Below are 23,649 nucleotides of genomic sequence, written 5' to 3' on the forward strand. Positions count from 1 at the left end.
AGGACCAGATGGTTTCAGTGCAGAATTCTACCAGACTTTCAAAGAAGAACTAATACCGATACTCTTCAAATTGTTTCACACAACAGAAACAGAAGGAACACTACCAAACTCTTTTTATGAGGCTACAATTACCCTGATACCCAAACCACACAAAGATGCAACAAAGAAAGAGAACCACAGACCAATCTCCCTCATGAACACTGATGCAAAAATACTCAACAAAATATTGGCAAACCAAATCCAAGAATACATCAAAACAATTATCCATCACGACCAAGTAGGATTCATCCCAGGGATGCAAGAGTGGTTCAACATACAAAAATCTGTCAATGTAACATACCATATAAACAAACTGAAAGAAAAAACCACATGATCATCTCATTAGATGCTGAAAAAGCCTTTGACAAAATCCAACACCCTTTCATGATAAAGGTCTTAGAGAAATCAGGAATACAAGGAACATTCCTAAACATAATAAAGGCAATTTACAGCAAGCCAACAGCCAACATCAAATTAAACGAAGAGAAACTCAAAGCAATACCACTAAAATCAGGAACAAGACAAGGCTGTCCACTCTCCCCATATTTATTCAATATAGTACTAGAAGTTTTAGCTAGAGCAATAGGACAATAAAAGGAGATCAAAGGGATACAAATTGGAAAAGAAGAAGTCAAACTTTCACTATTTGCAGATGATATTATAGTATACACAAGTGACCCCAAAAATTCTACCAGGGAACTCCTACAGCTGATAAACTCCTTCAGTAAAGTGGCAGGATACAAGATCAACTCAAAAAAATCAGTAGCCCTCCTATACACAAATGATAAAAGGGCTGAGAAAGAAATCAGAGAAACATCACCCTTTACAATAGCCACAAATAATAGAAAATACCTTGAGATAACACTAACTAAACAAGTGAAGGACCTTTTTGATAAGAACTTTAAATCTCTAAAGAAAGAAATTGAAGAAGATATCAGAAAATGGAAGGACCTCCCATGCTCATGGATAGGTAGGATTAACATAGTAAAAATGGCAATCTTACCAAAAGCAATCTACAGATTCAATGCAATCCCCATCAAAATCCCAACACAATTCTTCACAGACTTGGAAAGAAAAACACTCAACTTCATATGGAAAAACAAAAGATCCAGGATAGCTAAAAGAATCCTGTATGATAAAGCAACCAGTGGAGGCATCACCACCCCTGACCTCAAGCTCTACTATAGAGCTATAGTAACAAAAATAGCTTGGTACTGGTATAAAAACAGACATACAGACCAATGGAATCGAATTGAAGACCCTGACATTAATTCATGCATATATGAACAGCTGATTTTTGACAAAGAAGCCAAAACTATACAATGGAACAAAGAAAGTATCTTCAACAAATGGTGCTGGCATAACTGGATGTCAATATGTAAGATTACAAATAGATCCCTATCTACCACCTTGCACAAAATTCAAGTCCAAGTGGATAAAAGACCTCAACATAAATCCAGTTACACTAAACTTAATAGAAAATAGGAAGCACTCTTGAACGCATTGGCACCAGAGACCACTTCCTAAATATAACACCAACAGCAAAGGTATGTGTCTGCATGTGAGTATGTGTGCATTGAGTGCAAGTATCCTCAGAAGACAGAGGTGTCCAATCACCTGGATGAAGCTATGCTGGGAATTACATCCTGGTCCTCTGGAAGAGGAGCAAGTGCTCTTTTACCTGCCGAGCCGTCTCTCCAAGCCCCTTGAAGGTGTTTTGATCTATAACTTTCTTTGTTCAATTACTATAAAATCTTCATAAAACTGATACCTTACTGGAATATGAAATATGGGATAACCTAATCTGTGTTCTGAGGCCACAGCAACTCGTATTTGGCTGCAGAATAAACTAATTCTTATGCCTTCTGAAATAAGAGCTCTGTTTTTTGCATTGACACTTGTCTAAAAATATATATATATTTTTAATTCGAGAAGAAGTATTTTTTTTATATTACATAAAGTATCATGGAAGGTACACTAAAAATTAGTAGCATGGATCGAATCCAGTATGGGAAATGTCTGGCTATAAAGTGTAGATGAAAGACAAATATATTTTTAATTTACATTTCCTAGAATTTTTTAAAATACTGCCTGTAGAAAAACATTTTAAAAATAACAACTTTAAGCAAGGTGGTGGTGGTGGTGGTGGTGGTGGTGGTGGCAGCAGCAATGGCAGTGCTCGACTTTAGTCCCAGCACTCGGGAGGTAGAGGCAAGTGGATCTCAGTGAGTTCAAGGCCAGCCTGGTCTACAACATGAGTTCCAGGAAAGCTAGGACTATACAGAGAAATCCTATCGTGAAAGAATAAAAAGTTTGAAAAGAAAATATGGTATATCCTAACAAGATGGAATAATGTTTTGATGAATATCTGATAAGTAAAGATTTTTGATAAATTATAAAATAAATGAACAAAGTTTATACAGAAGAGTCTCTATCTTGCTCAAAAATTTAAAAGAAAAATGAGTTTATATGTTTAGAAATGATGATGATTGTCTTTTGGTGGGTGGACTGCAGGTAAATACTGTAATTTTTCCTTTTTTGAGACAAGGTCTCACAATGTAGCCTAGGCTGGCCAGGATGTCTCAGCCTTCGTACTGATGAGATTATAGGTATGTTACCACCACACCCAAGCTCTTTTCTTCTTTTTTGCACTTTTCTCATTTTATATAGTAAGCATGGTAAGCATATATTGTTTTAATAAGCAGATAGAGGGAAAGACCACAAAAAATAGTTAAAATAACCCATGTTTTATCTGTAAATAAATGATCCTTAGTTATAGCATCACTGACCCTTACCTGACCATGACTGGTTGTTGGTTCTTCCTCCAACAAAAGTTTCTGTTTCAAGCTTTTAATTGGACTTTTTTGAAAATCCTTGGTTTTTGAGTGCCAGACAGATGCCCTAGATTCCTGCCTTTCCTCTTTGGCTTCATCTTCCATATCTTCTGAAATGCCTTCATTTTTTTCACTAGTCTCATCTTCTTGGCCACATTCATTCTGGATCAGAAAAGGAGGTCTAGGTAACACTGGTTCCCCAAACCCTCTTTTTTTAATAAGCTGCCTCTGAGCCATTTTTAGGCTCTTCTGATAAACCTCCAACTGGCAGAGAATGACATTGGTATATTGGTTAGGATCTACTCCAGCAGGGCAGAATGGAATACCCCAGTAGTAGTGCACAGTGCCCCCAATGTCCTGGAGTCCTTTGGTGTCTGCTGGGGTAGAAAGACATTGCCTAGATGTGTCCCCCCTACCCTGGACAGCTTTGGAAAAAGCATAACCACTCCCAGTACTTTCCTGTGGCTTCCCACACTGTGTGTGCTCAGTCAAGTGGCCAGTACATCTGTCAAAACATTTAACGTTCTCATTCTCAAACACTGGCTGGCTTGACTGGTCCCAGCTTCCTGAGCTGCCCGAGACAGGCTCCTCTTCAGTGTTTTCATTGTGGTCCCAGGGCTCCTTTCTTTCCTCAGCCTCGTTTCCCTGACTGATATGTGAGCCTTTAAACAGTGATGGAGGTACCAGCTGCCATATGCCTGTAGGTATTTGAGAAAAAGTAAGGCTAAGGACAAATTTTTTTTTTCAGTTAAGACAACTTGGTAAGCTATAACTTACCAAGAATTACAAATGTGGTTACAAAAAGCCCTTCTTTGACTTTAGCCAAAGGGTGGTTTTTCCTTGAAAATAAAAGTATGTTGGATATTAATAAAATTTCAACTATTTATGTTTGAACCTCTTTAATATTATAATAAGGATTTGGGGCATCTCTAGTCTTAGGAGACGATCCCAGTGATATAGTTATACTTGATGAGTGGAAGGAGTCAGAACAGGAAGACATGCCTTCAGTGGTTCCAGAATCTTTGGTGTTCTCTTGATGGGAATGTGAAGATGGTCCAGTAGCCAGAGGTCGAGATCTGGTAGCAGAAGCATCAGAAGACCAGCAACTCTGAAACAAGTGATCCCGTACCAGACCAGGTTTATTATTAAAATAGCTGTATATGAAGAGTCATAGGAAGAACAAAAACGGTAGGCACTGTCCCTAGGAGTTTCTCCTCTTCAAAATACAGCTGCTCAATTCAAATGAATTCCCCATGTGAAGTGAATGCCTATATATATTTACTATACCGTTTCTAGAGCAAAGAGTATATAGTATAAAGAATGGTTCAAACTGGACATCTATATTCACATGGTGATACATGCCTGTAGTCCTAAGCTTTTCAGAAGGCTGAAGTGGGGAACCACTCGAACTTACAAGTTCAAAGCCAGCCTTTCAACTCTAGGAGATTCCAGCTCAAACAAACAAGCTAACAAGTAAACAGAAATCAAGGATGGCTCAGAATCTGCCACTGGTAAGTATCCTTAACATTTAAAATCATTTCTATTGCATACATTCAAATCATAATTTAATATTATTTGTTTTTGTTTTTGTTTTTTTTAATGTGCATTAGTGTTTTGCCATGGGGAGTTTCAGGTCCCCTGGAACTGGAGTTACAAACAATTGTGAGCTGTCATGAGGGTGCTGAGAGTTGAACCCAGGTCCTTTGGAAGAGCAGCCAGTGCCCCTAACTGCTGAGCCATCTCTCCAGTCCCTTATTTGGTTATTTTTAAAACTGCCCATTCTTTCTCTCCTTTTCTTTGCTGTCCCCACAAATGAGGGAGGTAAACACCTGGCCTTTGGAATTCTTTGTATTCTGCAACTCTTCAGAAGTTGGCCACTTACTATGATCCTTTAAAGCCATTGACTGAAATAATCTGTGGAGTGGAAGCAAACTCATACAGCAACAAAACACTTCAAATTGGATTAACCAGCAATTCAACAATGCAGACTTAAAAAAAAAAGGTACTGAGATATAGTTAGTTGAAAATTCTATAAATTACCATATCTCGTTTCTTTTTTTTTGGTTTTTCGAGACAGGGTTTCTCTGTGTAGCTTTGCGCCTTTCCTGGAACTCACTTGGTAGCCCAGGCTGGCCTCGAACTCACAGAGATCCACCTGGCTCTGCCTCCCGAGTGCTGGGATTAAAGGCGTGCGCCACCACCGCCCGGCCCCATATCTCGTTTCTAATACAACTATACCAAACACTAAGTAACTAAGAACATTATTAATAAATCCCATAAACTTTCAACACAGCATATATTTACATTCAGGCTTTCAGCAATGGCTTTCCTCAAGAGCTCCTCTTCTTTCTCCTCCTGGCTGTTCACCTCCCTAGCTTCCTGCTCACTCATTTTGAGAGCCAAAGCAAATTGTTCTTCTTCTGACATCTCTGTAAGAGTGTAAGGAAGAGAAGAATACCACAACAACAAATTAGCATGATGGCCAAAGGAAAAAAAAAAAAAAAAAAACAGAATCATTAAACTGTCGACTGACAATACTGTGAACCATTTAGGATGATTTGTAATCTAATAAGGAAACTCATCTAAGGTGAGGTGTGGTCAAGATTATTAGTAGCATTATAAGAACACTGTGTTAACTAGAGCATAAGCCCTCATGAAGGCAGTGTTTGCCTATATTATTGTTCATTATTGTATCTCTAGCACATAAGAGCACCTAGAAATCAGTATCTGGTGAATGAACAAACAGGAACCACTATAGAGCTTTTTGTTAAATACTGCACTGCTTTATGCTCAACATTTAAGCAGAACAATTTTACTCTTCAGAATCTTTGTTTATTTCAGATGGGGTCTGATGTAGCCCAGGATGGCATTGAGGTTGACCCTGAACTTCTGCCTCTAGTTACACTAGAATTATAGACACAATACCTACTTTATATAGTGATGGGGATTCAACCAGGACTTCATACACACTAATCAAACATTATTATCAACCAAACCACATACATTCCCAGCTCTCAGAATCTTCTAATTTATTCACTTTTACAAATCCTTAGTTATCAAATTTTGATCATCAAATATTATTTTCCACTAACAGCAACTGTAGGACAGTAGAGAAATGGCTGATTCCAAGTCTAGATCACAAAATGTGCAAGATAAGTTAGAACACTTCTTATAACAGTTAGTAAAGAATCTATCATATGCTCCTAGGGCTGTATCAAAAGAAATTAGTAGCAAATTGGGGGGGGGGGAGGACTACTGGCTTAAAACTGAACTAGAGTCCACTGCATTACCTTTATTGATGACTGCATTATCCTTATGGATTAAAACACAGCACATACATTCCATCATTGATTGCCTTCAACATAAGGAGACATGACCCATGTGGGACGAGTTGTTTTCAGTAGTGTAACCACCCCATGCTCCAGTGACTAGCTCTACACCCATCTTCATGAGGACCACCCTAGTTAAACTCAGTAGGTCGCTGATGGCTGTTCTTGGCTGTCAACATGACAACATCTGGAATTAATTAAAAATCAAGCAGCTAGGCATATCTGCGAGAGATTTTAGTTAACGGGAATCATTTGAAGTAGGAAAATCCGCCTTAAATCCAGATCATTTGAGATCAGAAGCCCCTCCCTAAGTCTGGGCCACACCCTCTCAGAGCAGCCTATATTAAGGACATGGAAGAAAGCAGCTTTTGCTTTCTGCCTCAGTCTCACTGGCAAGTTCACATACCCTGCTGCTGAGGCATTCCTTCACTGGTATTAGTGAATCCTTCTTTGGGATTCTGATATATACTGAAGACCAGCTGAGACCTCCAGCCTCATGGACTGAACACCTACTGGACTCTTGGACTTTCCAATAATGGACTTTCCAATAGCCATGGTTGAATTAGCTGGACCACAGCCTGTAAGCCACTCTAATAAATCCCATATACAAACATACACACACACTCACTCACTCACACTCATTCTTCAGTTCTGTTCTTCTAGAGAACCTTGACTAATATAGTCACAAAATAAAATAAAAAACAGACATGAAATGGCAGAGGGACTTGTAGAGAGGAAACAGGACTGATGAGAGTCAGACAGGGTTAAGAGAAATAGGAATGGATATGATCCAAATGCATTATATACATGTGTAAAACTGTCCAAAATATTAATTTAATTTTAAAATGCTACAAAAAATTTTAATCTTCAAATATGATCTTGACATGTTAAGTTGATGGTCTATACATCCCCACATAGGTGCACAAGGGTAGACAGTCAAAAATATACACATAGGTGCCTCCACAGATATAATGTTTCAAATCAGTCTTTAGATTTCCTTCTCTTCAACCTAAGCAATCAAAAGACAATCTATCAGATATCAAAGGAAAATCTTTTTTTTTTTTTTTAATTTCTTTTTAATGTGTAGCCCAGGCTGGCCTCGAACTCGTGATCCTCCTGCCTCCGCCTCCTTCAGCAAATCCTACCGGCGTGCGCCACCACCACCGGCAAAGGAAAATCTTTTATATGAAAGTCTAAATTCTGAAGTAAAATATGAAAAAGTAATAACAAAAAATACTAATAATTATTAATATCCTCGGGAAATAAGACATTGGACATTGGATCTCTGAACACACTCAGGATGCCATAAATAAACAAATGAACATTAGAGAACAATTAAACTGTGAGATGAATGAAAATGAAGATACATATTTTCAAAACTTACAAGATAAAGCTATAGGAATTTTTACAGCAAAATGTGTGGGTGTATAATGCTTGTATGAAAAAACATAAAAGATGTAGCTCAGTTGGTAGAGTATTATTTAGCATGAAGCCTTGAGTCCAGTTCCAAGCAATGATGAGATTGTTGCATCTAGATTCTAAAGAAACATCTGTCTTTAGTTTTCTTGTGGTATCTCCCCATGGATGTGGTATCAGACTTAGGAGTAAGTTGGGCAGTAGTCTCCAATCATCTAATATCTGTAGGAGCTGATGAAGAACTGCTACTAATATTTCTTTATCCTTGACAAAGTTCACCTATGAAGCCATCAAACCCATCTTTTTGTTTATAGTTAGTTTTTTGTTAATTCATTTTTTATTATATTAGTTCTATTTAGCTTTCTACTTCTTGAGTAAGTTTTGGTTTGTGTCTTCCTAAGAATTTATCCACAAAGTTCAAGTTCTCTATTTTCTTGGCATATACTTTTTTCATACTACTTCCTTATATACAACTTACTTCTCTTTTCTATTCTTGATTTTACTGTCAAGTATATTCAATTTATTTTATATGGTTGTGCTGGCTGGTTCTTTTGTCAATGTGACACAAGCAAGAGTCATTTGGAAGAGAGACCCTCAACTAAGAAAATGTCTCCATCAGACTGGCCTATAAACAAGTCTATGGGCATTTTCTTGATTAATGATGGATGTGAGAGGGCCCAGCCTACTGTAAGTGGTGCCTCTCCTAGGCAGGCACCATGGCTGAGCAAGCCATGGGGAGAAAGACAGTAAGTAAGCAGCATTCCTCCATGGTCTGCTTCCAGTGCCTGCTTCCAGGTTCCTGCTTGAGTCCCTGCCCTGATTTCCCTCAATAATGGACTGTGATATGGAAGTATAAGCCAAATAAACCCTTTTTCTCTCCAAGTTGTTTTTGGTCATGGTATTTTACACATCAATAGGAACCTAAATAGAACAATGGTATAAGATATAACAAACATATACAATGGCAGAGATTATGCTCCAAATATAATACTGAAAAACTGTAACTTGAAAATAGAAATAGCTTCAGTTTCATCATGCATCACTCCTTAAGAGTTAAAATCTGACATTTCTTCCTTATGTCCAGAGGTATAAGAGATTTTTAGGTCTTGTATAGCAATACATAGCAAAGAATTCTTCTTTGAACCCTTTAATCAGGACCACTAATAATTTACTTAGTTTCATAACAAAAACTAGCTGCTCACAAAACTTCTAAACATGGGCAGAATCACAAACAACGGTTAAACTTCAGATAATCATTCCCAGGATAGTTGTAGAATTCTGGGTTTCCAGTGCTGTCTTACTTGGTTCTCTAACTTGCAACTGCAACTTTTACTCACACAATTAATATTTTTTGAGAAAGGTGAACAATATTAGCTCATTTTCATCAAGTTTGAATCAGAAAACAATTACTGGAAGCCAATCTTCAGCTCTTTAACTGGGGGAATATAGTTTTTGTCATCATTTTTATTTTCAGAAATAAAAAAAATTCAGCACAGAAAAATGGCCCAGACTTTTCCTTTTCAAATGAGTTTCCCAAAGATACAATTTTACTAGGATTAGTAATCTGAATCATACATTTGTGCAGCTATTTAAGGATGCCTGCTGTGGGATGGTCTGTATGTCAAATCTGTTGCTCTGATTGGTCAATAAATAAAACACTGATTGGCCAGTGGCCAGGCAGGAAGTATAGGCAAAACTAATAGAGAGGAGAATTAAGGGAACAGGAAGGGAAAGGGAGTCACTGCCAGCCGCCACCATGACAAATAGCATGTGAAGATGCCAGTAAGACATGAGCCACATGGCAAGGTATAGATTTATAGAAATGGATTAATTAAGCAAGAAGCCTGCCATGGCCATACAGTTTGTAAGCAATATAAGTCTCTGTGTTTACTTGGTTGGGTCTGAGCGGCTGTGGGACTGTCAGGTGACAGAGATTTGTCCTGACTGTGGGCAAAGCAGGAAAACTAGCTACAGATGCCCTTGCCAAAAACTATCCAATATGTTTAGATGGGTCAACCAAAAGTCTAAACCTCTGGCCCCATTTCTGTTCATGAGTTGAAGCATAGAGTTCCCTGCAGAAGGCATGAACAAATCAGTTTCTCCCAAAAGTTCAAAAAACTACTTAGCATCAATACCACATCTTGGCCACCTACTGTATGCACACCTGTAGTGGGTAGCCATTCCAGCTTTGATCTGGAAGTTCCAACCGCCATTGAGGCTTCAGTAACTGTCACACCTACAAGGCGGGGCTGAGAGAGGACCCTGAAGACCCGATATCAGGATGCGCTGTCTCTCTTGGTTCCTGGACCCTTCACGCTGGAGGTAGACTGAGCAGAGTTCTCCAGAGAACACCACCAGACTGCGCTACACCTTTCCCAGACCCTGTTACCTATCCCTTTACTTGTAAGTTACCCCACAATATAAACCTCCCTTTTAACTACGTGGAGTGGCCTTAATAATTTTCCCAATGCACATCTAACCTTCTAATCAAAGCACAGAACTTTCTGTGGTCCAAGGTGGAGAAATACATGTGGATCATGTAGTGGAGCTGGGGGATGATTCTGAACTCTGATTCTTCTGCCTCCACTTCCATGACATGGTTCATTTGTATTGTTCCAACAGTCATTCCTAAGCAGTGACACCAGGCAGATTTAAGCTCTGAGTCTTGACAATGCCCTGCCACTATGGATTTCAGCTTTGTAATTAAGTTGCTCAACACCACCCATGGCAGAATTACCTATCTAAGCTAAGACTAATTTTTTTTTTGTTTGTTTGTTTGTTTGTTTTTCGAGACAGGGTTTTTCTGTGTAGCTTTGTGCCTTTCCTGGAACTCACTCTGTAGTCCAGGCTGGCCTCAAACTCACAGAGATCTGCCTGCCTCTGCCTCCCAAGTGCTGGGATTAAAGGTGTGTGCCACCACCACCCGGCTGCTAAAACTAATTTTAAACAGTCCATATTAAACCTAAATTTTTTCTCAATACAAAAAGTAAGTCATCTCCCAATGATGCCTTTTACTGATGAACAGAGGTCAACTGAAAGTTGCAATTTGTCTAAGATGTACGTAGTAAAGAAAGAGAAAAGGGAGCTGAATCGCTTTCTCTTGGTGATTCAATGGTTAAGAGCACACTTGCTGCTCTTGCAGAGCACCTGGATTCACTTCCCAACACTCATACAGTAGCTCAAATCATCTGTATCTCCAGTTCCAAGAGATCCAACCCCCTCTTCTAGTATCAGGCACATACAAGCATGCACTCAGACATATAAAATAAAATATTTAAGAGGTGGGTAGAGAATCAAGTAAGAGTACCTAGCCATGAAGATCACATTACAATTTCAACAGTCTTCCTCTAGGCAAGTCAAATATGTAAGCAGAAATTAACTCTCTAAAAAACTTGCAAAACTTAAAAAAAAAATTCAGAACAGGAAACATAGACACCTCTAGAGAATTCTCTTTTCCCAATGAAAACACATCAATTCAACTAAAAAAAAAATGGAAACATACGTGCAATTTTTCTTTTAGCCAAACACTTGGATCTGTTCGACTGTTTTGTCTTCATTTTCTGCAATCCATTCTCCTCGTTTGCTTCCTGTTGTAAACAAAAGATATGATCAAAGTAAATGACATTAAAAGTAGTAATTTCTCCATTTCTCCTGTATTTCCTTTTGGTTAGTAGAAGTCTTTGAATTATCAGTGATTACTAAGATGGTATACATAAGAAAGTCCTTTTTTCAATTTAAAAAAAGAGAACATGCAAGATCTAGAACCAATTAAACCACAAAAATGAAATTGTATAATATACTGACATAATTACTTATCACATATACAGAATTACACAAAAACTGGCCAATCTCCAAAATACTAGTAGACATCTACACAAGATCAGAGACATTTCACTCAATAAGTGTTTGAATTCAGTATGTATCCATTTATTGTAAATCATTCTTTGGCCACTGGTTGGTGAAAGAAAAAGAAAGTAAAGGAATTCTACAAAATCAAAAGAAAACCAAATATACCAATCCCACTCCACATCAAAACTTAGAAAGTAGCACTTGAGAGAGAGCAGGCACTATGAGTTTGAGGCCAGCCTGGTCTATATAGTGAGTTCCAGGACAGTCAGAGCCATGTATAGACCCAGTCTTAAAATAGCAGCAACAAAAAACAAAACAAAAACTTAGTAAGTAGCACTGAAAAACATCAATAATAATCAAGATAACCAAAAAAGAAGTAGAGAAAGCAATAAAAAAAATAGCTAGGAGAAAGCAGATGAAAAAGAATACAGGCAAAGATGATATAATATATGATTAATTAGAGATCCTGAAGAGGAAAACAAAATATTAAATTGTAGCCCAAGAAAATTTTCAGGTGGAGAGAGGGATGAGGAATTATAAAAGTGTCCACCATTCTCTAAGAAAATGGCCTGAACAATTAATTTCCCAGGCACATCCTACAGTAAATGCTAAGCAAATAAAAGAAAAATTCCTAAAACATTCAGATTGACAAACAGACATAATAACTGACCCTTAAAAAGGAAAGTTAGTAGATATCCTAAAATCAGTTTACAAAAGCAAAAATACAAAAATAAGTAAATCAACAACAACAACAAGAAAAACCCCTAAAGGCAGTAAACTAATGAATTATAAGGCAAAAATGTTTAAACAAAGGATTTTGTATCTCATCAAGCAAACATGATAAAATATTTAAGAACTCAGGAAGTGTTCTACTTGTAACAGCTTTTTAACAAATCTAGTAAACAAGCATCATTCAACCAAAAGTGCTTAGAGAAACACTGGGAAAAGAACTGACAGTAAATAATTAATATACTTAATTTTACATCTAAGAATAAAACAAAATTAGGGACAAATACAAAAGGGGCCAGTGAGATGGCTCAGCATGTAAAGTACCTGCCATGCGAGCCCGATGACCTGTGTAGGATCTCTGCTGGAGAGATGGCTCAGAGGTTAAGAGCACTGGCAGTTCTTCCCAAGGCAAGTTCAGTTCCCAGCAACCACATGGTGGCTCACAACCATCTATAATGAGATCTGGTGCCCTCTTCTGGCATGCAGGCATACACGCAGGCAGAACACTGTATACCTAATAAGTAAATCTTTTTTAAAAATTAAAAAAATAAATAAAAATAAATAAAAGCGGAAAGAACTGACTCCACAAAGCTGTCCTCAAACCCACATACACATTCTATGACATAAGCACTAATATATGACATAAACACACTAATAAATAATATAAAAGTGTAAATGAGAATTCCTGGAAAGAAGTTGTCTGTAAAGGCTGATGTATTGATTAAAATTTGCAATGTTTTGGGTTCTAATTACAATTTATTTTGGGTTATCTTTACCCCTTAAAGACCCATTCTTTGCCTACCTCTGTGTTGGACCTAACATCCTATGGCTAACAGATAAAAACCTTTGGAATGTATTAACTTAACAAAAACTCTAGTTTTCACCAACCAAAAGGCTAAGAGCCATCCCATAGCATTTAAGACCTACAATTGAGATTTTGCTACTTTGCTATAACCACCTACTTATTGTGTCTATCAATGTATTTTTAAAGTGCCTTGATTTATGACTTTCTTTGTTCTCTTATCATAGAAATGTTATGAAACTGCTACCACACTGTAACCTAGAATTTGGGGTAACCTCAATCTGTGTTCCCAGGCCATGGTCACACATATTTGGTTCCAGAATAAACTATCTCTTATCCTTTTTCAGGTGAGAGTTGTGTTTTTACATTGAAAAAAGAAAAATATATTAATGGTCTACTTTCTAATAATGTAGAAATTATGCTACTATTAAATAAAAAAGCATAAAGTAAAATAAGTCCATCAACTAGTACATAGATTGAAAGTAAACGTCAAATAACACCAATCAAAACTGAAAAACCAGATAATAGCCAAAATAAGAAAAGATAAAAGGAATTATGAAAAGCACACTATAAGAGTAATCATTAGAACAATATATCAAACAAATTCTATCAGTATTCCCACTGCTACTACAAGCCGTGAGAACAAAAACAGTTGAAAAATGAGATGAAAAGACTTCAGGAAAAATCATTAAAACAATGAAGACAGCAGTTGGAAGGCATAGGCAGGCAGATTTCTGTGAGTTCAGGGCCAGCCTGATCTAGACTGAAGTTCTAGGCCAGCCAGGTCTGCAAAGTAATAGACCCTGTCTCAAAAACACAAGCAACATATTAAAGAATATATATCATAGGCAAATCATCCTTAGAAAGCACAACATTAAGGCCAAACACTGAGCACAGGTGCAAGATTTGGTACTTCATATCATCAGGTACAGAAAAGTATCATAAACGTGAAAGAAACCAGAAGTAGAGATGTGGTTTGAATGTGAAATGTGTTCCCATAGGCTCATATGTTTGAATACTTGGTTCCCAGATGTGGCCTTGTTTGGGAGGAAGGTAGAACCTTTAGGAGCTAGAGTATCACTGCAAGAAATGGATCACTGGGGGAAGATCTTGAAGCTTTACAGCCTGCTCTACTTTCTTACTCACATTCTGCTTCCTGAGTGTAGATGTAATGCAAACAATAGCTTCCTGCTACCAAGCAACCTTCCTTGCCTGCTGTCATGTCTTCTGCCATGATGGGCTATATGACTTTGGAACTGCAAGACAAAATAAACTCTTTCTCCCTTAAGTTGCTTTTGTCTAGGACATTTAATACAACAGTAAAGCAACTAAGACAGAATCTGGTACTAAGAAGTGAGGCCGTTGCTATAACCCTGTCCATGTGGTTCTCATTCCTTTGGAACTAGTTTGGGGGTATAAATATGGAAGTGTTTGGAACTTTGGGTTAGAAAAGCCCTTGAGTGCTATAAACTGAGCTTAATGGACCATTCTAATGGGAGCCTGTAAGATACAAGTGCTGAGAAGGGCTGAAGAGATGGCACAGAGGTCAAGAGCACTGGCTGTTGTTCCAGAGGTCCTGAGTTCAATTCCCAGCAACCACATGGTGGCTCACAACCATCTATAATGAGATCTGATGCCATCTTCTGGTGTGAAGGCATACATGCAGGCAGAATACTATTTACATAATAAATAAATAAATCTTTAAAAAAATTAAAAAGAATGCTGAGAAAAGCATGAGCAGTGGGGCTCAGCTCATGAGTTTTCAAAGAAAAGCAATGACTATCAGGAACTGGGGTACAGGTCATTTATGTACATTTTGACCAGGAATCTTGCTTCATTCTGCCTGCGTCCTGAGAACCTGAGTAAAGCTGAATTTAAATAAATAAAGAAATAATAAATTAATTTGTTTGGCAGCAGGAATTTCAAGACAGGATTGTATCTATTACTGAAAACTGTGTTCCAGTGGGACACTAGGAAACGTGTCTTCAGGACAAAATCCATTGGAGGTTGTCTTGTGAAAATCAAATGCATTTAAAGGAAGAAAACCTAAACTGAAGAGATTCCCTGCTCCTCAAAGCAACTACTTAGGAAAGTTTCTTCCAGGTCAGCACTCAAAAGCTGACATAGCTGTACTCCAATGGAGTCAGGCTACATCTTGAATAGACAGCAGGACTTGGCAATGCCTTCCATTGGTACTCATTTTGCAAGCATGGAAGAAACAAGACTAAAGAGGTCACAAAGCCATGTATTCCATGTTTTCTGAGAGCAGCTGAAGCCAGACAATGTGTGATAGGGTCAGAGTCCATATAAGGAGACCCTGAGCCATGTATGAAGCTATAAAAGTGAGGCCTAGGTTGAAGTGGAAACCCCAGGATACTGGAGGTACCAGGACCATAGGATGAAGAGAGCTGAAAGAATGGATTGGAGCCGACCCAAGAAAGAATGTGTGCTGAAGGCAGGAGAACTAAAACCCAAATTACATCATGACTATGTTATCACCTTTACATGTTAAAAAATGAGGGCATTCCCTGGCCTCTTTTACACCAGAGAACAGAATATTTTCTTGGTTTCTTGGGTACTTTTTGTTTTGAGTACATTAGTTCTTAGGTACTTGAGTTTTATGGATGTTATTTGTTTTTAGTTTTGTTTTGTTTTGAGACAGGGTCTCTCTGTAGCCCTGGCTACATTCATTATGTATGTACTGGAACTCATTCATTATGTAGACCAGACTAGCATTGAACTCACAGATATATCTGCCCCTGCCTCCCAGTGCTAGGATTAAAGGCATGCACCACTACATCTGGTGGTTTTGTGTTTTAAAATGCTAGCAATCAAACCTGGGAGGCCATTACTCATGCTAGGCAAATGTTTGACCGCTGAGCTATACCCCAGGCAAGACATTTTCTTCAAGAAATATTTAAATAAAGCTAAGTATAGTGGCTCATACCTTCAGTCTCTGCACTTGGGAGGCATAATCAGGAAGATCTCTGTTAATTCAAGGCCAGCCTGGTCTACAAAGCAAGTTCTGGGCTGGTCAGGTCTACATAATGAGAATCTGTCTCAAAACACTGAGGAAAAAAAGGGGAAGAGGAAAAACCATTAAAAATAAATAAAAATAAAACCTGGAGGCTGAGTAACTCAGAAGTTAAGAACACTTACTACTCTTACAAAGGACCAAAGATTGGTTCCCAACGCCCATATCAGTAGCTCCAGTTCCAGGGCATCTGACACCCTCTGCACTCCACAGGCACTTATATGCATGTGGTATACATACACTCATGCAAGAACACATACATACATAAAATAAATAATAATTTTTTTTTAAAAAGAGAAGAAAAACCTAATGGAGGTGTTTTCTGAGAATGCTAAAAGCTAAGCAACAATGACAGATTTTTAGCATACAAAATTACTGTCCTTCAAAAAAGCATAGAGGTAAAAAATATCATGGCAAGGGTCAGCAAGATGGCTCAGAGGTAAACATGCCTTCCACCAAGCCAGATGATCTGAGTTCAATCCCCACATCCACATGGTAGGAAAGAGGCAACTCCAAAAAGTTGCTCTTTAGCCTCCACAAGCATGCACCCACACACACAAAATAATTAAAATGTAATTTTTAAAAATTTTAATATAATAGCAATTTCAAAGAGTGACAAATAATACCACAGAAATAAGCACAAGTTCTATGGGACCGTGAGATATCAGAAAACTGACCTAGCCTTAGGAGATCTACTATGGAAACCGAAAGAACTGATGCCCAAGCAGAAAAACAGCTGAAAAGCACAGTAAGGAATACAAAGGTCAGTAGAAATATGGAATAATTCATAATAATTTTCAACTGACAAAGCCAAAAAGTTGTTTTTCCTAATACCAACTGCTTCTTAATATTCTAAAACAGTAGTTTAAAGTATTTTTTTAATGCAAAAAAAGCTAAATTGGGGTGGGGGAAGATGGCTCAGTGGCTGAAAGCACTTCCTGTTCTTCTCCAGGTCAGTTCTCGGCACCCATGGTGGCTCACAACAGCCAGCCCCAGGGATCCAATGCTCTCTCCTGGCTTCCTCAGGTACCTTAACTCACATGGTATACATTTACAGAAATACAAGGAAAAGGGCCACAGGAGCATGGAAATCAGAGCAGTGTCTTGCTCAGTCATCATCAGAGAAGCTTCCTTCTACAGTAGATGGGAATAAAAACAGAGACTCACAACAGGATACTGTGTAGAGAGCAAAAGACCTTGGAACACCTAGTCCTAAAGGGGTATCTCATCAAATCCCTCCCCTCAGAGTTCAAGGAACCCCGCCAAAGAAGAGGAGGAAAAATTTTAAGAGCCAGAGGAGGTGGAGGACACCAAGAAAACAAAACCTTTCAAACACAGCATGACTACTGCACATATGAACTCACAAACTGTGACAGCACACAAAGGCCGGCACAGGTCTAGCCAGTTGGGGTCCCAGTGCTGAGAGAAGTGGACACAAGTGTTCATCCCTAATCCAGATGCCATCTCCAATTGATAACCACTCACAAAGGAAAAGTTACTTTTCTCAATGAGTCTCATTGGGTATACAAACCACTCTTAAGCACAGACTCTATGCCCAGTAGTAGAAAACTAACACAAAACAAACTCAATGGCATTTTTGGAGATTCTCTGTCTCATAATGCTTTGTCAGGAACTATTTTTCTTTTTTCCTTACAGGTCTTTTGGGTACATATTACGGTTTTCATGTTGTATTTTTATGGATTTCTGTGTGAACTTGTGTGTCTCAGCATCTATAAATGTTTCTTGGGATTTTTCTTTGGTTCTTTTTCTTCTGTTTGTTTCGCCCTATTCAGGTTTGTTTGTTTTTATTTTATCTTATTATTTTTTAGATGCCAGCTTGTATTCTAATGAGAGACAGAAAGAGTATGGATTTGAGTGGGTGGGGAATTAAGGAGGATCCAGGAGGAGCTGGGAGACGGAAAACCACAAACAAAATATATTGTATGAAAAAGATCTATTTTCAATAAAAAAAATTAAAATTAAAAAAAAAAAACTAAGGAAAATCAAAGAAAAGTAAAACAAACACAGCAGTGAATAAGAAGGGAAAACAACAGGAGAGGAACACACTAAAATAGAAAAGTTTCTGCAGGGATGAGTCTAAGATGTTCATGTATGCCTCCCATGCATGTGAATGGGCATACACATATATCCCATATTCCTCCTCCCCCCACCCCCCCACCCCCGCACACAGACACAGACACACACCTAAATAAATAGTGGCAATAAGTAAAGTGAAATGTAGTGAGGGACAACAAGGCAGAAGAGATATTTTAGTCTATTACAAAAATCTCTGTAACAGGTGAACAGGCAAAGAAATGGAAATGGAAACAGATCTGAGTATCACTCAAGAGGTAAAACCTAAAGCATGTGGTGAACAATTAGGGGTAAAAGATGAAAAAATAAGTCAAAAGTGAATATGAAACTTATAGTCAGAGAAAAATGAAAGATGTAAGACACAATGACTTGGTTCCTCATGCACTGGATCTGACCTAATAGGCAGGTAAAAAAGAGAGAGAAATGGTAAATAAAGGAGAAGGTTGAAAATCTCTCTCCTAGAAGCCTTTCCACAAGAATGTAAATTTCTTGGCTCAGTCAGTAGTGTGCTTCCCTAGCATGTAACAAAGCCTGAGTTACATCCCAAGCAGCATTCACATTTTCTTTTACTTTCCAAACACACAAAAATGACACTTTATATTTATTTTATTTAATTTACTCTAACAGGTCTAAAATATCATATTGGGTTAACATATTACAAAAAGGAAAACTATAATCCATCCCTAGCATGGCTACTTTCTTTTAAATAACCTATAATTCCACTTAGAAATCAAAAGAAAATCAAGTGAAAACTGCACAAAGTCAGCCAGCTAGTGTGAGGGTAGAATCAAAACAAACCTTGTGGGTCAAGAGGCCTGGCCTAAGACCTACATCCCCATGTCAAACACCAACCTCTCCATCACTATCAGAGATCACGATGAGTAGGTCCTCCAGTCTACGCTTCTTCTTTACACTGACACAACTGCTGGCTTCTGGATCCTTCTTCTCCAAGTTCTGGCTTTCAGAGGCTTCTTTAATTTTTTTCTTTCTTCGTGGCATCTTTTTGTCTGAAACACAAGTTCAATAATTTACTCAAAGTACATGTTTCTCATCTAGAGGCTATTCAATTTGGTCAAATAAAAGCAAATGACAGTCATTTTAGGGAAATAAATCTAGACTTTAGAACTTTTCTACTATTCATTAAATTTTTTTCTGTAAAGGAATATATACATGTATGCATATACATATGTAGCATGAATTCTAATTGGTCTTAATAATAACAACCCCGAAGTCAGATATCAAGGGTGAAAGCTGAAAGATCTGAGTGAGAAGTAAAGCAGCCAGCCACTAGAAAGACTTCTTACCTCTAGGAATCCTCAGACTGAAAAGGGGGTGAGCTCCTCTCTCCACCCAGCTATACCACTTCCTGTCTCCACTTCCCTAGTGCTGGGATTAAAGGCACTGAGCCTCCACTGCCTGGCTCTGTTTCTCTTTTAAACTGGGTCAATCCCAGGGTGTACTTGAACTCCTGATCTTCCTGCTTCTTCTTCCCAAGTGCTGGGGTTAAAGGTGTGTGCCACCACTGCCTGGCCTCTATGGTTAACTAATACCTAGCTCCATACTCTGATTTCCAGGCAAGTTTTATTTGTTAGAGCACAAACAAAATATCACCAGATATCTACACAGGTGATGAACATATGTATTTGTCCATATAAACACATACAAATAAATCTAATCTCTCTAGTGAAATGTTAATAGCATAAAAACAATTTATCTTGGTTCCTTACATATTAATTTACACAACTGATTTCCTCAAGTATACAGTAACAATTTACCCAAAAGATCTTTTTCAAAAATACTAATACTCAGGGGCTGGAGAGGTGGCTCAGAGGCTAAGAGCACCGGCTGCTCTTCCAAAGGTTCTGAGTTCAATTCCCAGCAACCACATGGTGGCTCACAACCATCTGTAATGAGATCTGGTGCCCCCATCTGGCCTGCAGGCATACTGTATACATAATAAATAAATAATTAAAAAAAAATACTAATACTCTTAACCAGGTGCAGTGGCTCCCAGAACATCAGGAAGCAGAGACAGGAAGATCACAAGGAAGAAGCTAACCCAGACAATATTAGTCTCAAAATTTAACAATAAAAACCTCAATACTGCAATTTGATAAGGGAATCCCCCAAAATCCCATAGCTAATATTTATATATTTATGTAATAATTTAGGTAGCAATATATTTAAAGGTAAAATATTGAATTATTTCTCAAGACAAAGAACAGGGCAAACATGTCTGCTTTGGCTGTGTCATGTGCCTATAATACCAGCTTATTTGCAGGCTAAAGCAGGATTGTAAGGTGGAAATAATACTGAACAAAATAGTGAGATCATGCCTCAGAAAAAGAAGAAAAAAAAAAAACTGTTTGCTTTCATCACCAAAGATTATACTGGAGGTTCTAGGTAGGTTAATTAAAGTGCCTGGAAGACCAGAAGATGGCAGCCCTTGTAACTAGAGTTACAGGCAGTTCTAAGTCACCATGTGGGTGCAGGGAATTTAACCAGTGTCCTCTGGAAGAGCAATCAATGCTCTTAACCACTGATAAACCTTTCCATCCACAATTCTAATTTTTTTTAAAGATTTATTTAAGTTTATGTATTAGAGTGTTTTGCCTACATGTATTATGTGTACCACTTGTGTACCTGTTGCCTTCAGAGGTCAGAAGAGGGTGCTAGGTCCTCTGGAACTGGAGTTATGCACAGGTGTTGAAAACCAAACCTAAGTCCTCTATAAGACCAGTAAGTGCTTTTAATTGCTGAGCCATCTCTCTATACCAGTGGTTCTCGACCTTCCTAATGCTGTGACCATTAGGTTCCTCATGTCCTAGTGGCCCCCAACCATAAAATTATTTTTGTTGCTACTTCATAACTGTAATTTTGCTACTGTTGTGAATCACAATGTAAATAAGTGCAGGATATAATATGTAACCCTGTGAAATGGTCTGTTGACCTCAAAGGGGTCAAGATCCAAAGGTTGAAAACCAACACTGTATACCCTAAATTCTACTTCTAAAAGCATAAAAAATAATAAAATCCTAGCCAGTAGCAGTGGCACATGCCTTTAATACCAGTACTTGGGAGACAGAGACAAGTGGATCTCTGAGTTCAAGACCAACCTGGTCCAGCCTGGTCTACAGAGCAAGTTCCAGGACAGCCAGGGCTACAAAGAAAAACTCTGTCTCGAAAAATCAAAATAATAATAATAATATCTTTATGAATAAAGAAGTATATAAAGAAACAAAGAGGTACATAAAATTTAGAACTAAAAATTTTACAGTATTCCTTAAAAGGAGGTAGAAATTAAACCCAGTGGGAAGTGTGTGTGTGTGTGTGTGTGTGTGTGTGTTCATACCCACGTATGTCCACACACAGGCAAAAATAAAAGATTTCAAACACACCTTGAGCAATCATAGTTATCATTGACAGAATCAATAGACAAACTTCTAGGTATCTCATATCTATTACAGAGGTTATTCCTCCCAAGAACTCTTACACTATCTAACACGTTAGGAAACAGTTAAAAAAAAAAAAAAAAGTAGCTGGCAAGTGGCTGTGCTGGGAAATGACAGACGATGCATCTGATTCCAAAACTAGACTTTCTCTGACTCAACTACAAAGCACTGTCTCTCTCTCATAACAAGACAAACAAAAACTCTAAACGTTGAGCTCACTTTTTCCTCGGCGTTGCCCGTGTCTGATACAGACTAAAGTGCCATTAGACAGGAGTCAAGGGGACCAGAGTCACACCAGCTCCATCACTGAGGCGGCAATGCTCGGGTCTCACAGGTTCTGATGCACAGCCTGTCACGGTCCACGGGAAACGCTCCAGCTCTACTGGCGACGTTAAGTGATAGATGATAGACGTCCTGGGAGACGACGGCAGGAGGGTGGCGAGATAGAGGCCATCTTGAACCTCGAGTTCAAGGCCAGGCAGGGCAACTACCCAGAGAGACCCGGTGGGGACGGTGTCTCAGGCGAAGAACCAGGGAAGTCAACTGTCACTCGACAACCAAAGTCACGTGGGGGGAGGCTGTGGCCCTAGACGCCGGTCCGGAGAGTCCGTTAGCCGGAAAGCAAGAGAGGGCGCCCGGGAGGCCGCAGGCGGCCCTCAGGGGAGGGGGACACCAGGGGCTCGAGGTCGCGAACGCGACCCCGCGTCGGCTCCCGCCCGGCCGAGCGGCCTACTCGTTACGAGGCGCGCTCAGACCGCGCGGCCGCCGCCGGGCAGAGTGAAAGGCAGGCGCGAACCTGACGGCCGCAGCGTGCAATGCATACTCACCGCAGCGCTGGCGGCTCCGCCGAGCGCCTCCTGAACGCTGGGGGTCGCGAGCGGCCGCAACTCCTCAAAGTGAGGAACCCGCCGGGCGGCGCGAACCGGCGGGGGCGGGGCCGGGGCGGGGCCGGGGGCGGGGCCGGGCTGGGGCGCGCAGGCGCAGGCGCGGGGCAGTGTGGGCCGAGCTAACCATAGGGAACGGCCGCGGCCCTTCAAAGGGCTTTGGCTAGAACTTAGCCATGGTTTGAGGAAAACCAAGCAAAGTTAGTCCCCAAATACTTATAGTAAACCCTTCGAAATCAGCTATGCTACATCGAGCCACTTCTGGTACTTTATTTTCATGAATTCTTACTTACACTGACATTAAATGTTCACATGACTACTTAGAAACTTTGAGTTGATAAACTAATGTCTGATCATCTCAGTGATCAACTCAGCTATGGCACGTCGCAATTAGATCGGGCCACTTCTGAGGATGATTTGATGTGATGAAATTTAAAATATGCATTTGATGACAATATCATTTGTAGAAAAACACAGAGATGAGGCTGGAAAGATGGCATAGTGGTTAAGAGAATGAACTGCTCTGGCAGAGAGCCTAAGTTTGGTTCCTAGAGCCCACATAGAGTGGCTCACAACTGCATATAACTCCAGCTCCCAGGGATCCAATGCCTTCTAACCTCTGTAAGTCTGGCATACGTACATATACACAGATATAAAAATAAATCTTAAAACTACTGAAAGTTCTACAAGCATAAGGTATATTCCACGTAACCCATTTCCTTGAAATAAAAATGGCAAAAGCAGAAACATCTAATACAACAAAGATGAATAAAACATGAAATATTTATACAATAAAATTCTACAGTTAAAACTCAATGGGCAGCGGTGGTGCACGCCTTTTAATCCTAGCACTCTGGAGGCAGAGGCAGGCAGATCTCTGTGAGTTCAAGGCCAGCCTGGTCTACAGAGTGAGATCCAGGACAGGCTCCAAAACTATACAGAGAAACCCTGTCTCCAAAAAACAAACAAACAAAAAAAAAAACAACAAAAACTCAGCTGGGTCCTATGTAACATTTGATAGCTCCTAACAAATCTTACTGAACCCAGGCCTTTAATCTCAGAACTCAGAAGGCCTTGGCAGCCAGGACTATATTTCTGCCCCCAAAAAGGGGTGGGGGGGAAGAGGAGTAGTCTTACTGAAATAACAGCAAGCCAATAAATAGGAACAAATCTTGAATGATCTGCAT

At 39.1% G+C, this 23,649-nt stretch overlaps 1 protein-coding gene across 17 annotated transcripts in view; it reads right to left on the reverse strand.

The window, feature by feature from the left end:
- The window catches only part of Uimc1 (ubiquitin interaction motif containing 1), an 82,425-nt gene that overhangs the window by 53,489 nt on the left and 5,287 nt on the right, over positions 1-23,649 (reverse strand). For 3 of the 17 annotated variants that reach the window (XM_042278517.2, XM_015995715.3, XM_076573389.1), the window contains exons 2-6: positions 18,979-19,133; positions 11,121-11,205; positions 5,178-5,302; positions 3,876-3,981; positions 2,835-3,571 (exon numbers count right to left, since the gene is read on the reverse strand). In XM_042278517.2, coding sequence (XP_042134451.1) covers positions 2,835-3,571; positions 3,876-3,981; positions 5,178-5,302; positions 11,121-11,205; positions 18,979-19,125 — 1,200 coding nt within the window. In that variant the 5' untranslated portion in view covers positions 19,126-19,133. Of the gene's footprint in view, positions 1-2,834; positions 3,578-3,875; positions 3,982-5,177; positions 5,303-11,120; positions 11,206-12,520; positions 12,662-18,978; positions 19,134-21,797; positions 22,527-23,649 lie in introns of those variants that run through there. The other 14 variants (XM_076573393.1, XM_076573390.1, XM_076573400.1 and 11 more) reach the window with 12 other exon arrangements.

The sequence above is a fragment of the Peromyscus maniculatus genome, chromosome 5 (genome assembly GCF_049852395.1).
Source record: "Peromyscus maniculatus bairdii isolate BWxNUB_F1_BW_parent chromosome 5, HU_Pman_BW_mat_3.1, whole genome shotgun sequence".
NCBI lineage: Eukaryota > Metazoa > Chordata > Mammalia > Rodentia > Cricetidae > Peromyscus > Peromyscus maniculatus.